Source organism: Trachypithecus francoisi, unplaced genomic scaffold (assembly GCF_009764315.1).
Source record: "Trachypithecus francoisi isolate TF-2019V2 unplaced genomic scaffold, Tfra_2.0 Lachesis_group0, whole genome shotgun sequence".
NCBI lineage: Eukaryota > Metazoa > Chordata > Mammalia > Primates > Cercopithecidae > Trachypithecus > Trachypithecus francoisi.
This window is the reverse complement of record NW_022681453.1, coordinates 194,074,947-194,091,221: the sequence shown is the minus strand read 5'-3', so window position 1 is coordinate 194,091,221 and position 16,275 is coordinate 194,074,947. Positions and strand designations below refer to the sequence as shown.

General features: G+C 42.2%; 1 protein-coding gene across 1 annotated transcript in view; it reads left to right on the top strand.

The window, feature by feature from the left end:
* The first annotated feature begins 1,603 nt into the window (after positions 1–1,603).
* Positions 1,604–16,275, top strand: part of ACAP2 (ArfGAP with coiled-coil, ankyrin repeat and PH domains 2) — a 177,858-nt gene continuing 163,186 nt past the window's right edge. Inside the window, exon 1 of the mRNA XM_033213108.1 lies at positions 1,604–1,922. Within this exon, the coding sequence (XP_033068999.1) occupies positions 1,870–1,922 (53 nt within the window). The 5' untranslated portion in view covers positions 1,604–1,869. The remainder of the gene's footprint in view (positions 1,923–16,275) is intronic.

Here is a 16,275-nt window from a genome sequence, read left to right as displayed (position 1 = left end):
TAGGCATGTGCCTGGCTAATGTTTTGTATTTTTTTGTAGAGTTGTAGAGACAGGATTTCACCATGTTGCCCAGGCTGGTCTGGAACTCCTGGAGCAAGGGATCTGCTCACCTTGGCCTCTCAAAGTGCTGGGATTACAGGTGTGAGCCACCATGCCCTGTCTATACTGTTAATTTCTAAAGATGCTAAAGAGATCAAGATATCTCTTGATGGGTTATGAAAAACAGTATGTCATCATGCCATACTTAGCCAGATGGTCAGAAAGTTATATTAAGACTTTAGAAGGCTAGGTGTGTGGCTCACACCTGTAATTCCAGCATTTTGGGAGGCTGAGACAGGAGGATCACTTGAGGCCACGAGTTTGAGACCAGCCTGGGGAACGGAATGAAATTATTTCTGAGACAAACAAAAACATTAGACAGTGAAAGTGAGAGAGCTTAGACTTAAGCCATTTGATTATAGTACTGAAGAGGCAAATGGTACAATTACAATAGCCAACATTTACTGAATGATTGATATGTGGCACTGTGTTAACCGTACAACTTTATCACATCTGTGGTGTTATGTTCATTTTAAAGTGAGAAAGCTGGGACCTAAATCCAGGAGGTTTGCCTCCAGATTCTCACTCAGAGCCACTATGCTGTTAGAACACCCTACGTATGCATTTTTATAGATACGCCCATGCTTTTTAGGTTGCCTTAAAAATTATTCATTACATATAAGACATCCTTGTACTTTTTACAACCAATGGCATCTTAAAATCAAGGAGTATGGTAAACACCTGCCGTGAGGATCAGATGATAAGTATCTTAAAGTGCTTCTAGAAAAAGTGGATTAGAGGGCAGGTGTTACAAGGTGAGTACGCTGAGCCTGGTCTTCAGAACCCCACTATTGCAGAACAGGTGAAACCACCGGGAGCAGTGTCAGTAAGCCGGAGTGCTTCCTGCAGTTTTGAGAGGAGCTCCTCCACAAGAAGCACCCTACCTCCCATACCCGCCAAAATCTTTCTATCTATGTCCAACCCAAACGGCAGCTCCTTCAGGAAGTGGTCTGTGGCTATATGAGAAGATGCACATGGGAGCAATTTTCAAATTATGAAGGGATGGAACCAATACGTGAAAGATGGATTTTATCACTAAAGTTATCCTCGCTCCTCTCCTGGCCTCAGTCTCTCTAAACTGCAAGGAAGAGGTGGCTTAGCCTATCTCTTCCTTTTATAATTTCTGCCTCTAACCTCTTCAGATTTCTGCCAATCTGCTTTGAAAACCAAATTTCCTTCCTTAGACCTGCAGGAGGCGGCTCCTCTGGGCTGGCAGCTCAGCAAGGCGGGGCTCGGGGAGCAGGAGAAGAGGCGGGGGCTCGGAGGGAAGCGCGGCCGCAGCCACGTGACTTCCTTCCCAAGGAGCCTCAGCTGCCGGCCTCCCAGCAACCGGTGCGTCCCGCCTAGCGACGCCTGCGCATCCCGGTTGGCCCTTGGGGGCGGTTGTGGCAAGGCGGTGCCCACGGTCGCGCTGCTCATTGGCTCACGCTGCCGTCGATCAGACCCGTTGCCCGGGCGCCCGCAGGCGGTGCTGTCGGATGCCCCGCCCCTTGGCCGCCAGGTTCGTGGCTGGCTGGCCGCTGCTGTCACTCCCCGGCCGTTTCCCTGCGGCCAGCGCTCTACTTGGGGCGGGAGGAAGAGGGGCCGGACTGGGGCCTGACGAGCCGTCGCCGTCTTCGCGGCTGCTATGACCAGCGGGCTAGGCGCCCTCCGCAGCTCCGCGCAACGCTAGTCGCGGCCGTGCGCCCGCCGTAGCCGTCTGCGTCCCCAGCGCGGCCGCTCCCGCGGCCCCCTCGGCTCTGCCGGCGCCGCCTGCGAGGCGGAGGCAGGATGAAGATGACGGTGGATTTCGAGGAGTGTCTGAAGGACTCGCCCCGCTTCAGGTAACCGGCACGGCCGCCCGGCGTCACCGCGGCGCTGCCTTCCCGGCGCTGGGGGCGTGAAAGCCGGGCCCGCGCACCGGGAGGAGGCCCCGCCGTCCGCGCCTTCCGACGGGGCGAGCGGCCGTTGCCGCCGCTTCCAGCCTGCGAGGGCACTGCAGTCCCCGCCGAGCCTTCCCGAGGGGCGAGGAAGTGGCGGGGACGGGGACGTCGCCTCCTCATTTCTTTCCTCGCCCTCTGCCGGGCCGGAGCGCCCCGAAGGCCGGCGCACCCGCTCCCGCTGGGGGAAGTGGGGTGCAGCCGCGCTCCCGAAGTCTCGTCCCCTTCACGGGCGCTCGCTCTCGCCCCCTTCCTCCTCTGGCTGCTCTTCCTTCCCCCTTCCTTCCGCCCCTTCTTGGTTTCCACCCCCTCCCCACCCCCTCTTTGAGGGAGCTTTCAGGGCATCCTCTTGCAGTTCACTTAGTTCCTCTTTGCGCTTTTCTGCCCCGCTTCCCCGGGGAGGAGGGAGTAGGGGGCGAACTGGGACGCCGGCTTCTGCTTCGCGGTGCCCCCGGCCAGAGCGACTCTCGGGAGGGCGCCGGCGGTGGGTGCGTGGGGGAATCGCGGTCCAAGCGCTGTGACCAACCGCGGTCCGTGGACCCTAGTTGGTGACTACCTGCTTTTCTTTCCACTTAGGCTCGTTGAAGGGGGCACAGCTGTCGAGGGGTACTGGGCTGAGGGCAGAGGACTAGGAGAAAAGTGCATTTCTGTTTTGCGAACGGAAGTAGGAGGGCCGTGAAGATTGCCTGTGTGTTCCTCTTCCAGCAGCCTCTGCCTTGGAGGGCCCGGATCACAGTCGGATGCTCCCAGTGGATCTGTCACAAAGCTGACAGGGGGGCACTACGACTCACATGGGCTGCCCTGCTTTCCATGTGAGTGGCCGTCGTCCTGAGGCCGTCCAGGACACAGGTTCTTTCTGTTTTGAGTATGGTAGGAAACTCTTGAGTTGTTTTGGACAATGGAGTTTTTCTAGGTTGCATTTTACAGGGCTGGCCATAGTCCTTACAAATAGAAGGCCTTAACACTTCCGTTAGATAGTGACATTTCTTGAAAGCTTCCTCTGAACATTGGCGTGTGTGTGCCCTCTGATGTCTGGGCCAAACCTGGATTGTAAATTGCATCTTCTGCCTGGGAACTAACTGTTCTCATCCTTAACACTGTTAGTTGGATTTCTTACTCTCCTTTCAGTGAAAAGCAAGGAAAAGAATTGTAAAACTAAGGAACTGCTACTTAGAGAAAATTTAAGAACGCTTTTTGCCTTTGCCGTTTGATGCTTTTGGGTGTTAATTTTATTGGAGCTTAGGGCTATTGCTTATTTAACAAAACCCACTTCCTTTCATAGCTGTTGTTGCCATTCGTTTTTGAAACTTTGATGTTCTGCATAATTGAAGGACTCAAGAGACACAAATAGATTGCCTATGACAGGCGTGCAGGTTGATTTCCAGGACAGTGTGGCAAGTGGAGTAATTTTTAAAGTGCACCTTAGAAAGCTTTTTGTGAAATTTTGTTACTATGACTCAGCTATTTATTTTTAAGTGAAATAGTCACAGCATTTTTCTCTTAGAAGATGTAGCTTTGAGCTCCCTTTGTTTCACATTAATTTTTTTTTTTTAAGTTGAGAGAAGTGATTTGGAAATACTTCTAGCTACTGGGGTTGGTCACAAACCATGTGATGTCTTTGTTTTTGAAATAAAGGAATCATTGAATATAAAATGGGAGGGCAAGATACTGATTAAAGTTGTAGGGAATATTATAGTGAACTTTTATTAAGCTCGATTGTAACATAAATTCTATGTTAATTAAAATATTAGAGGTTTTCAAGAGTTGTTTCCCATATTCCAATTATTGTTAGCTGCAAATTGGGAAGAGATGTCAAAATTTCAATAAATTCAACATCTTATATACATTTTGGGGACAAATTAGATTTGCAATAGAGGGAAGACTGCCAAGAAGTAGAAGTTTCATTATTCATAGTCTTAATTTTTTATGGTTTTTCCATAATCCTATTACTATGAGGATTTGTGTAGCATTTGAAAAGAATATTTCAGAAGTCTTCATTCACATGTTGTATGTATAAGAAGAGCTTTACTTTTGAGAGTATTGTGTATGTTGAGTGATAGTGAAACTTGTATCAAAATAAAAAAACTTGTGAGGCCTGGGCTTGTTTTTTGATAGTAAGGCAGCTGCACTTGTCTCCTGATCTGTTGTGCTGTCTTTAAACTAATACCTATTTTTATTCATAAATGAATCTTATGGCTTTTAAGTCTAGTGTGTGCACATAACTGCCTTGGTGCTGTAGAATTAATGCAAAAGGCGCATCTTGCTGATGAAAATTTCACCACTGTTGGAGCTTTAAACATTCATTTTCCTGTTAAATCAATGAGGAGAATACAAGGGGACTGGTTGAAACAGGGAGAAGGATGTTGCAGTTGCAACATTGTCTTTTGTAATTTGAATAGTCAATGGTTACTTTTACATCCCAGTGAACATTTTTTTTGTTTTGGATTGGAGGGTATATTTCGTTGTATAATTTTGGGTTCCCTTTTTGGTTTTTTAAATACCAGTTTAAAATCAGCTTAAAGGTTAAAATCTTGTTCATCTAAAATCTAAAAACCTTGTTCATCTAAAAATCTACAGGAATGTAAAGTGCCTAAGTATACTTTTTTTTGAGTGGAAATTTTGCATTTTGGCCAAAATATGTTGAAGTTTGAATTTGTTTGGGCCCTACATTGTATGTAGTTGCATGTAGTAGGTCTTTAAAACTTTACCAAACCTCTGTAAAAGTACTGCTTTTCTTTTATTTAAACATACTCTTGGACTGAACACTGTGACTCACATCTGTAATTCCAGCACTTTGGGAGGCCGAGGCCGGCCGATCACTTAAGGTCAGGAGTTTGACACCAGCCTGGCCAACATGGTAAAACCCCATCTCTACTGAAAATACAAAAATTAGCCGGGTGTGGTAGTGTGCACCCGTAATCCCAGCTACTTGGGAAAATGAGGCATGAGAACTGCTTGAACCTGGGAGGCAGAGGCTTCAGTGAGCTGAGGTTGCGCCACTGCACCCCAGCCTGGGCAACAGAGCGAGACTGTCTCAAAACAAACAAACAAACAAAAACCCAAAACGTATTCTGTTTTATTTAGGAAGTGAGTATCTGTTTGAAATAAAACGTAAAATAAATAAATTGAATAAATAAAAATCTTTCTGAATTATGAGAGATTTTTGTCCTGAGCAATGTTCAAGTATAAAAATATATGGCTGGTGCAGTGGTTCATGCCTGTAATCACAGCAGTTTGGGAGGCTGAGACAAGAGGATCGCTTGAGGCCAGGAGTTTGAGACCAACCTGGGCAACAAAGTGAGACCCCGTCTTTGCAAAAATAAAACAATTAGTTGGACATGGTGGTGTGCACCTGTGATTCCAGCTACATGGGAAGCTGAGGCAGAAGAATTTGTTGAGGCAGGAGGTCAAGGCTGCGGTGAGCTATGTTCACACCTCTGCACGCCAGCCTGGGTGACAGAGCTAGACTGTCTCTCTCTCTCAAAAAAAAAAAAAAAAAAGAAAAGAAAAAAAAATTGGCCTTAGCCTTAGTATGGTTTAGTTTTTATCTGATAATTTATTTTTATCATTTAACAATGTCTATCATACACCATCCTGAAGGTTTTTCATTTCTAGATTCTATTTCAGATATGATTCTTGTTCAGTAACTTAGAATAACTTTTTTTTTAAAAAGGTGTTTGTGGGTGAATTTTGTTTGACAGATTGAGTCTTACTTTGTTATCCATGCTGGTCTCCAACTCCTGGACTCAGGTTCCCCTGCCTCAGCCCCCTGAGTAGCTGGATTACAGATATGAGTCACCATGCCCAGCCAGGTGAAAGGTTTTAATGGGTGAAAGACATTGGAATAAAATGTGACTACTAAATACACCTCAGTTATGTGTTGCTATGAAGTCTGGATTGGTGCCAATCCTGTCTCCTTCCTTTGCCTTCCATCTTTAGAATAAACTTTTAGCAACTGGCAGTTAATACAGTGGGCAAGGGCTAAGGGGAAATGTGTGTGTGTTTTTTTTAATCTCAGAAGCAGTAGAATGGAATTATAAAGTAATGTTATTATGAACTAAAATACAGAAATCCTGACTGGGTGTGGTGGCTCACACCTGTAATCCCAGCACTTTGGGAGGCCGAGGTGGGTGGATCACTTGAGGTCAGGAGTTCGAAACCAGCCTGGCCAACGTGGTGAAAAACCATCTCTACTAAAAATACAAAAAAATTAGCAAGGTGTAGTGGCGGGCACCTGTAATCCCAGCTACACGGGAGGCTGAGGCAGGAGAATCGCTTGAACCTGGGAGGCGGAGGTTGCATTGAGCCGAGATGGCATCTCTGTACTCCAGCCTGGGGGACAGAGTGAGTCTCCGTCTCAAAAAAAAAAAAAAAAGTCTTGTCAGTGGGGTGCAATGGCTTACATTTGTAATCCTAGCACTTTGGGAGGCCAAGGTGGAAGGCTTACTTGAGCCCAGGAGTTCGAGACCAGCCTGGGCAACATAGACACCCTGTCTCTAATTTTAATTAAAAAAAAAAAAAAAAAAAAAAAAAAAAAGCTTGTAAAGTAGGACTTATCCTCATTTTAAAAATGTGTGTGCGTGTGTTTTGTTTTGTTGTTTTTGAGACGGAGTCTCGCTTTGTTGCCCAGGCTGGAGTGCAGTGGTGTGATCTGCGCTCACTGCAACCTCTACCTCCTGGGTTCAGGCGATTCTCCTGCCTCAGCCTCCCAAGTAGCTGGGATTACAGGTGCCCGCCACCACACGTGGCTAATTTTTTTACTAGAGATGGGGTTTCACCATGTTGGCCAGGCTGGTCTTGAACTCCTGACCTTGTAATCCGCCGGCCTTGGCCTCCCGTAGTGCTGGGATTATAGGCGTGAACCACCTTGACCAGCCTAAAAAATGTTTTAAAAAATCCGCAACTGGACATTTTGATAGATGTGTTGACTTTTTAAAAATAGTTACTTCTTTTGCTAGTAGTTGACTTTCTTAATGGTGGACTTTCACATGGTGGACCAGAAAGGGAATTCACTCGTTTACTCTATGTTAAGCCAAAGGCTTCAATTTCATTTGTTAGGCTGGGTGCGGTAGCTTATGCCTATAATCCCAACAGTTTGGGAGGCTGAGGAGGGATGAAAATTCAAGGCCAGGAGTTTGAAATCAACCTAGGCAACAGAGTGAGACCCTGTCTTTACAAAAATTAAAACAACAACAAAAAGTAGCCAAATGTGGTGAATGTGGTGGCCCACGCCTGTAGTCCTAGCTACCCAGGAGGTTGAGGCAGTAGGATTGTGATGCCCTGGAGTTTGAGGTTACAGTGAGCTATGATCATGCCACTGTACTCCACCCTGGAAAACAGAGCAGGACCCTGTCTCTTTAAAAAAAAATTATTTAAGAAATTGTGTCAGTTAAATTTGCGTTGTTTATGGTATCTTTTATCATATAGAAATTTAAAAGCTGGCTTTTGTTTATTGCCTAGAAAAGTCTTCCCTACCCCATTATAGTTTTCTGTCATTTTATAGTGATTTTAAGTTTCATGTAATACAACTGGATCTTAGTTTTGATTGTAGAAGGTAATCTGTTTTCTTCCTAGTGAAAGCCACTTGTTCTAACACCTTTGAAAAAATTCATTCTTCATTGATTTAAAATGAATCGCACACCCCTTTTGTGATGTGTGGGAGAACAAATTTCCCCTTGTTACATGTTTTACAAATTTAGTCTTTGCAGTACTTTTTTCTTCAATTTCAGAAGAAGGTATGTCTTTCTATGTATTTTGGCCTTATTTATTTAAAACTTTTATTATGTAAAATTTCAGGGATGATTCAACTATATGGTATTTAGGAAGAGACATACTTTACATTTAAAGACATGAATAGGTTGAAAGTAAAAGACAAACCATGCAAACAGTACCCAGAAGAGAGGTGGAGTGGCTGTGCTAATAGCAGAGAAAATAGACTTTAAGACAAAAATTACTACAGACAAGTATAGTAAGAGGGCTGGGCGTGGTGGCTCACTTCTGTAATCCCAGCACTTTGGGAGGCTGAGGTGGGCAGATAGCTTGGGCTCAGAAGTTCGAGACCAGCCTGGGCAACATGATGAAACCCTGTCTCTACCCAAAATACAAAAAAACATTAGGTGTGTGTGGTGGCACATGTCTGTGGTCCCAGCTACTCAGGAGGCTGAGGTGGGAGGATCATTTGAGCCTGGGAGAGGTGGAGGTTGCAGTGAACTGAGATTGTGCCACTGCACTCCAGCCAGGGTGACAGTGAGACTGTGTCTCAAAAAAAAAAAAAAAAAAAGAGTGTGTGTGTGTCTGTGTGTGTATAAAAATAAAAGGGTCAATCCATAACAAAGACATAATGACTATAAATATATATTCACTTAGTTGAGCTCCAAAATACACGAAACAAAAACTGACAGCATTGCAGGCAGAAATAGACAATTCAGCAATCATAGTTTGAGATATAAATACTTCCAATAATGAGTGGAACAACTAGGCAGATGATTAATAAGGAAATAGAAAATGTGAACAGCACTATAAACCAAGAAGACTTACTAGTTATCTATAGGACACTTCATACAGCAGCAGCAGAACTCACATTCTTCTTGAGTTTACATGAAGTTTCCTTCAGCATAGACTATGATGTTAGGCCATTAAACAAGCCTCAATAAATTTTAAAGTATTGAAATCATACAAAATATTTTCTGACCACAAGGGGATAAAATTTGAAATCAATAGCAAGGAAATCTGAAAAATTCACAAATATGTAGAAATTAGCCATACACTTCTAAGTAAACAGTGGATCAAAGAAGTCACAAGCAAAATGAAGAAATGCTTTCAGATGAATGAAAACAAAAATAGAACATGCCAAACTTATGGGGTACAGCTCAAGCACTGCTTACAGAGAAATTTATACCTGCAAACGCCAGTATTAAAAAAATAAAAAGAAAAAAAGAGGCTGGGCGCGATGGCTCATGCCTGTAATCCCAGCACTTTAGGAGGCCGAGGCAGGTGGATCACGAGGTCAGGAGATCGAGACCAGCCTGACCAACATGGTGAGACCCCATCTCTACTAAAAATACAAAAATTATCGGCGTGGTGGTGCACACCTGTAATCCCAGCTACTTGGGAGGTTGAGGCAGGAGAATCACTTGAACCCGGGAGGCAGAGGTTGCAGTGAGCAAAGAGTGCGCCACTGCGCTTCAGCCTGGGCAACAGAGTGAGACTCCGTCTAAAAAGAAAAAAAGAGAGATCTCAAAATAGTAACCTAATATTTACCCCAACAAACTAGAAAAAGAAGAGAAAGCAAATCTCAAAGCAGCAAAAGGGAAGAAACTAAAAAAGGTAGAGCAGAAATAAGAGAAAACAGAGAAGAGAAAAATCGAGAAAAATGATTGAAACCAAAAGTTGGTTCTTTGAAAAGCCTAACAAAACTGACAAATCCTTAGAGTGACCAAGAAAAAAAGAGCAGTGATTCAGATTACCACATTCAGGAGTGAAAGAGGGCACATCTCTACTCATTTGAAGAAATAAGAAGGATTATGAGGAAATACTACAGATAATTGTATGACAGTAACTTAGAAGAAATGAATATATTTCAAGAAAGACACAAACTACTGCAACCGACTCAAGAAATAGAAGATCTGAACAGAACTATAAAAAATAGAGATTGAATTGATATTCAGAAAGTTTCCCAAAAAGAAAAGTCCAAGCCAAGATGACTTCACTGGTGAATTCTACCAAGTATTTAAAGATGAATCAATGACATTCCTTCACACTCCTTTAAGAAATAGAAGAGGAGACATCACTTTCCAAGGCATCCACATTCCTCATCATCAGTCCATTGTTACCCTGCTACCAAAGCCAGGTGATACATCACCAAAAACCCTGCAGACCAGCTGGGCACAGTGGCTTATGCCTATATTCCTAGCACTTCGGGAGGCCGAGGCAGGAGGATTGCCTGAGCCCAGGGGTTCAGTCTGGGCAACATAGTAGGGAAACCTTGTCTCTACCAAAATAACAACAACAACAATAATAATAATAATAAATTAAATAATAAAATTAACTGAGTGTGATAGCATGTGCCTGTGGTCCCAGCTACTTGAGAGACTGAGATGGGAGGTTTGCTTGAGCCCAGAACCTCAAGGCTACAGTGAGCTATATTTGCGCCGCCGCACTCCAGCCTGGGTGACAGAGCAAGATCCTGTCTCAAAAAAGAAAAAAGCAAAACCAGGCCAAGCATGGTGGCTCATGCCTGTAATCCCAGTACTTTGGGAGGCCATGGTGGGAGGATTGCTTGCATCCAGGAGTTCGAGACCAGTCTGGGCAACATAGTGAGACCTTGTTTCTATAAAAAAAAATTAAAAATTAATTATGTGTGATGGTGCATGCCTATAGTCCCGGCTCCTCAGGAGGCTGAGGCGGGAGGACCACTTGAGCCTGGGTAGTTGAGGCTGTGGTGAGCTGTGATCGTGCCACTGCACTCAGCCTGTGTGACAGAGTGAGACCTCATCTCAAAACAAAAATGAAACAAATCCACCAAAAACAAAAGAAACAAACCCTGTTGACCGGTATTCCTTATGAATGCAGATGTAAAAATCTTTGACAGAAGTACTGGCAAACTGAATATAGCACCATATAAGAAGGATTGTATACCATGACCAAGCCATATTTATCCCAGGAATGCAAAGTTGACTTAATATACAACAGTCAATTAATGCAATATACTATAATAATAGAGTAAAGGATTAAAACAACACAGTCATCTCAGTAGATGCACAAAATGCATTTGACAAAATCCAACACTCTCGTGATAAAACTATTCAAAAAACGAAGAATAGAAGATTTCCTAACTTGATCCTAATTTGATAACGGCCATCTTTAAAACACCCTCAGCTAACATCATATTTAGTGGTGAAAGACTAAAAAGCTTTCCCCTAACATAAGGAGCAAGAAGCCTATCACCACTTCTGTTCAACACTGTAGGAGAGGAAAGAGCCAGAGCAGTTAGGCTGGAAAGACAAATTAAAGGCATCCATATAGGAAAAGAAATAATAAAACTATATTTTTAGATAATATGTCTTGTACAATCAGCCTTTGTATCTATGGGTTCCACTTTTGTGAGTCAATCATGGATTGAAAATATTTTGGGAAAAAAACAATAAGAAATAACTATAACGATTAAAGTACAAATAAAAAATAGTATAACAATTATTTACATATAACATTTACCTTGCATTAGGTATTAGAAATAATCTAGAGGTGATTTAAAGTATGTAAGACCATATATGAAGGTTATTTGCAAATACAATGCCATTTTATATACAGACTTGAGCATCTGTGGATTTTGGTGTTAGTGGGTAGTGCAGGGGGTGGGCAGGGGGAGTCCTGGAACCAATGTCCTTTGGATACCAAGGGATGAAGGTATATAGAAAATGCTAAGGAATCCACAAGGATCAGTTATAACTAGTAAGTTCATCTAGGATGTAGTGTATAAGATCAATGTACAAAAACTATTTGTATTTCTGTATACTAGCAAAGAAAACCAATCTGTCTACAGTGGCATCAAAAAGAGGAAAGTACTTAGAAGACAGTACACTGAAAACACCAGTGAAAGACCTTAAAGACCTGAGTAAATGGAAATACATCCCATGTTCATGGATCAGAAGGCTGAATATTGTTAAGATGGCAATACTCCCCAAATTGATATTCAAACTAAACACAATCTATTAAAATTCCAACTGGTTTCTTTGAAGAAATTGTCAAGCTGATCCTAAAATTCATGTGGAAATATAAGTAACCCAGAACAGCCAAAACAGTCTTGAAAAAGAACAAATTTGGAGGATTCAGTTTCTAATTTCAAAAGTTCCTACAAAGTGATTGTAATGAAGACGGTGTGGTACTGGCATAAGGATAGACATATAGATCAGTGAAATAGAATTGAGAGTCTAGAAACAAATCCTTACATTTATGGTGAGCCAGTTTTAACAGAGGTACCCAGACAATTCAATGTGTGAAAGAATAGTCTTTTCAACAAATGGTGCAAAGACAACTGAATATCCACATGTAAAAGTATGAAACCGGAGCCCTATCTTATGCCATAGGCAAAAATTAACTCAAAATGGATCACAGGCCTACATGGAAGACCTAAAACTATAAAGCTCTTAGGAGAAAACGTAGAATTAAATCTTTGTGACCTTGAATTAGGCAATGGTTTCTTAGATGTGAAATGTGAAGTACAAGCAACCCAAGAAAAGATTGATAAATTGGATTTCATTAAAATTAAAAACTTTCATGCTTCAAAGGACACAGTAAGAACATTAAAAGTCATGCACAAAATGGGAGAAAATATTTGCAAATTATACTTGTTAAGGGATTTGTATTAGAGAATATAAAGTTCTGCAACTCGAAGGGCAAATAATCCAATTAAAGAATGGGCAAAGGATTTGAGTAAGTATTTCTTCAAAGAACGTGCCCAGATGGTCAATAAGCACATGAAAGTATGCTCAATGTCATTAACCAGCAATGCATATAAATACAAATGAAACCGTGATGAGATACCACTTCATACCCATTAGGATGGCTATACTGAAAAAGACAGATAATAACCAGTGTTGGGAAGAATGTGGAGCTGTTAGAAACCGTACACATTGCCAGTGGGAATGTAAAATGGTGAGCCACTTTGGAAGAGTTTGGTGGCTCCTAATATAAGAAGTTAAACATAGAGGCCAGATGCGGTGGCTCACGCCTGTAATCTCAGCACTTTGGGAGGCCGAGGCAGGTGGATCATGAGATTAGGAGATCGAGACCATCCTGGCAAACGTAGTGAAACCCCATCTCTACTAAAAATACAAAAAAAAAAAAAAAAAAAAAAATTAGGCATGGTGACTCGCACCTGTAGTCCCAGCTAGTTGGGAGTAGGCTGAGGCAGGAGAATGGCGCGAACCCGGGAGGCAGAGCTTGCGGTGAGCCGAGATCGCGCCACTGCACTCCAGCCTGGGTGACAGAGTGAGACTCCATCTCGGGGGGGAAAAAAGTTAAACATAGGGTTACCATATGAGTTCTAGCCAGCCATTCCACTTCTAGGTGTATACCCAAGAGAAATGAAGATATATACCCACAAAACTTTGTACAGGAATGTTCATAGGAGTATTATTCACAGCCAAAAAGTGAAACAATCTGTGTCCGTACGTGGATAAATAAAATATGGAGTATACAAATGGAATGAAGGTATTCAGCTGTCACATGGAATGAAGTACTGTTACATACCATAATATGGATGAACCTTGGAAACATTTCACTAAATGAAATAAGCCAAACCCAAAAGCCACATATTATATAATTTTATATGAAATGTCCAAAATAGGCAAATTTGTAGGGTCAAAATAGATGAGTGATTTCTAGGGGTTGGAGGGTGAGGGAAATGCAATTAGTGATTGCTAATGGATATGGGGTTTCTTTTGGGAGTGATGAAGATTTTCTGGAGTTAGATAGTGGTAGTGGTGGTAGAACTACTAAATATACTAAAACCCACTAAAGTGTAATTTTAAATGGTAAATTTATGTTGTGAATTAAATCTCAATATAGCTATTACTGAAAAAGGTTTGAAGCATAGAACATTTATAATCCAATGCATAAGTAGAATAGAAAATACATATTGAGCCTCCATATTCCTTTCACCCTGACTTAACAGTTATCAATGCATGATGACCTTTATTTTATTTTATTTTTTTTTGAGGCGGAGTCTCGCTCTGCGGCCCAGGCTGGAGTGCTGTGGCCGGATCTCGGCTCACTGCAAGCTCCGCCTCCCGGGTTCACGCCATTCTCCTGCCTCAGCCTCCTGAGTAGCTGGGACTACAGGCGCCCGCAACCGCGCCCGGCTAATTTTTTTGTATTTTTAGTAGAGACGGGGTTTCACCATGGTCTCGATCTCCTGACCTTGTGATCCGCCCGCCTTGGCCTCCCAAAGTGCTGGGATTACAGGCGTGAGCCACCGCGCCCGGCGCATGATGATCTTTAAACCCCACCCCCTTGTTTCCCCATATATATATATATACACACACACATATACATATATTTATTTATTTTATTTTTTTAAATTGAGACATGGTCACACTCTGTCACCCAGTCTGGAGTGCAGTGGTGCAATCTCGGCTCACTGCAACCTCTGCCTCCCGGGTTCAAGTGATTCTCCTGCCTCAGCCTCCCGAGTAGCTGGGATTACAGGCACGCACCACCATGCCTAGCTAATTTTTGTATTTTTAGTACAGACGAGGTTTCACCATGTTGGCCAGGATGGTCTCGAACTTCTGACCTCAAGTGATCCGCCTACCTCAGTCTCCCAAAGTGCTGGGATTACAGGTGTGAGCCACTGCTCCTGGCCTCCCCATATGATTTTTGAAGCAAATCTCAAAGAGTATAGAATTCCATCAGTATGTATGTGTATGTCTCTGAAAATATATACGCTTTAAAAAAATTATATAACTACACACCATTATCACATCAGAAAAAAGTGACAATAATTAATAGCATCAAACATCCATCAAATAAGCTTCATAGCTTATGTAGGATTTGTTTTGTGTCCTTTATCATGTTAGAAGATTGTGTCCCTTCTTTATCAAGTAAATTCCCTCATTCCCTCCCCTATAATCTGTAGATAAGAAATCCCGGTAGATCATCTTGGCAGAAACAAATCATTAGAGAACATTTGGCGGTCATCCATGGACTGTTTTGGACCTATACTTTCATACTTGTTCATCTTCCTTTCTAACCTGAATTTGTTGCTGTCCTGGTATTTTGCACTTAATTTTTTGATTATAGAAAATTTCAAATATATACAAATTAAACAGAATAATATTAGTGACTCCTCATTATCCAGTTTAAGCAAATACCAATATTGTGTCATTCTTGTTTCATCTGTGTTTCTATTATACTTACTCTCTCTTATGCCATAGGCAAAAGTTAACCCAAAATGGATCATAGTTCTAAATGGAAGACCTAAAACTACAAAGCTCTTAGGAGAAAACATAAGATTAAATCTTTGTGACCTTGAATTAGGCAATGGTTTCTTAGATGTGAAACCTAAAGTACAAGCACCCAAAGAAAAGAAATTACAAAGTATTAATTTGTATGCAGAGTTTTTTTCATGATAAAAACTTGCATACATTGAAATGCACAGTTGTGCACTACCCATCACCGGCACCTCTGTCACAATACAGCCTGTTTTCCATCTTCCCGGAATGCTTCCCCCACCACCCAGAGACAACCACGGTTCTGCTTCTGCTTTTTTTAAACTTTAGATTCATTTTGCCTGTTGTTAAACATTATGAATACATTCTTACAGTTTATATGTCAATTATTATTCTCAGCAGTTTGGTACTTTTGCTTAGCATTTTGACTATGAGATTCATCCATGTTTTTCTGTGTGTCACTAGTTCATTTTTTTTTTTTGAGAAGGAGTGTTACTCTTTCACCCAAGCTGGAGCGCAGTGGTGCGATCTCGGCTCACTGCCCCCTGGGTTCAAGCTATTCTCTTGCCTCAGCCTTCTGGATAACTGGGATTACAGGCACACCCCACCACACCCAACTAATGTTTGTATTTTCAGTGGAGATGGGGTTTTATCATGTTGGCCGGGCTGGTCTCGAGCTCCTGACCTCAAGTGATTCACCCACCTCAGCCTCCCAAAGTGCTGGGATTACAAGCGTGAGCCACTGCACCTGGCCAGTGTCACTAGTTCGTTCTTACTGCTATGTAGTATTTCTTTGTGAATGTACCATAATGTATTCATTCTCCTGATGATGGATAAATTGCTTCCACTGTTTGACCATTGTGAATAAAGTTGTTACGAACATTCTTATACAACTTTTCTTATGGTAGGTTTTCATTTCTCTTAAAATAAATACCTAGGAGTTGAATTGCTGTGTCAAGGGATAAACGTGTTTATAAGAAATTGCAAAGCATTATTCCAAAGTGATTATACTGTTTATAAATCTGCCAACAATGTTTGAGGGTTCCTGTTCCTCCACATTCTTGCTAGCATTTGGTAATATCACTTTTAGATATTACCCATTGTGTGAGTGTATAATGTATTCTTGTGTGTGTGTGTGTTTAATTGCAGTTATATGTTACTTCATGACCAGAATACCTTCTGAGAAATGCATCATGATTTTGTTGTGTAAACATCATAGGGTATATTTACACAACTTAGATGGTATAGCGTACTACACATCTAGGGTATATAGTATAGCCTCTGGGTCCTAGGATACAAACCTGTAT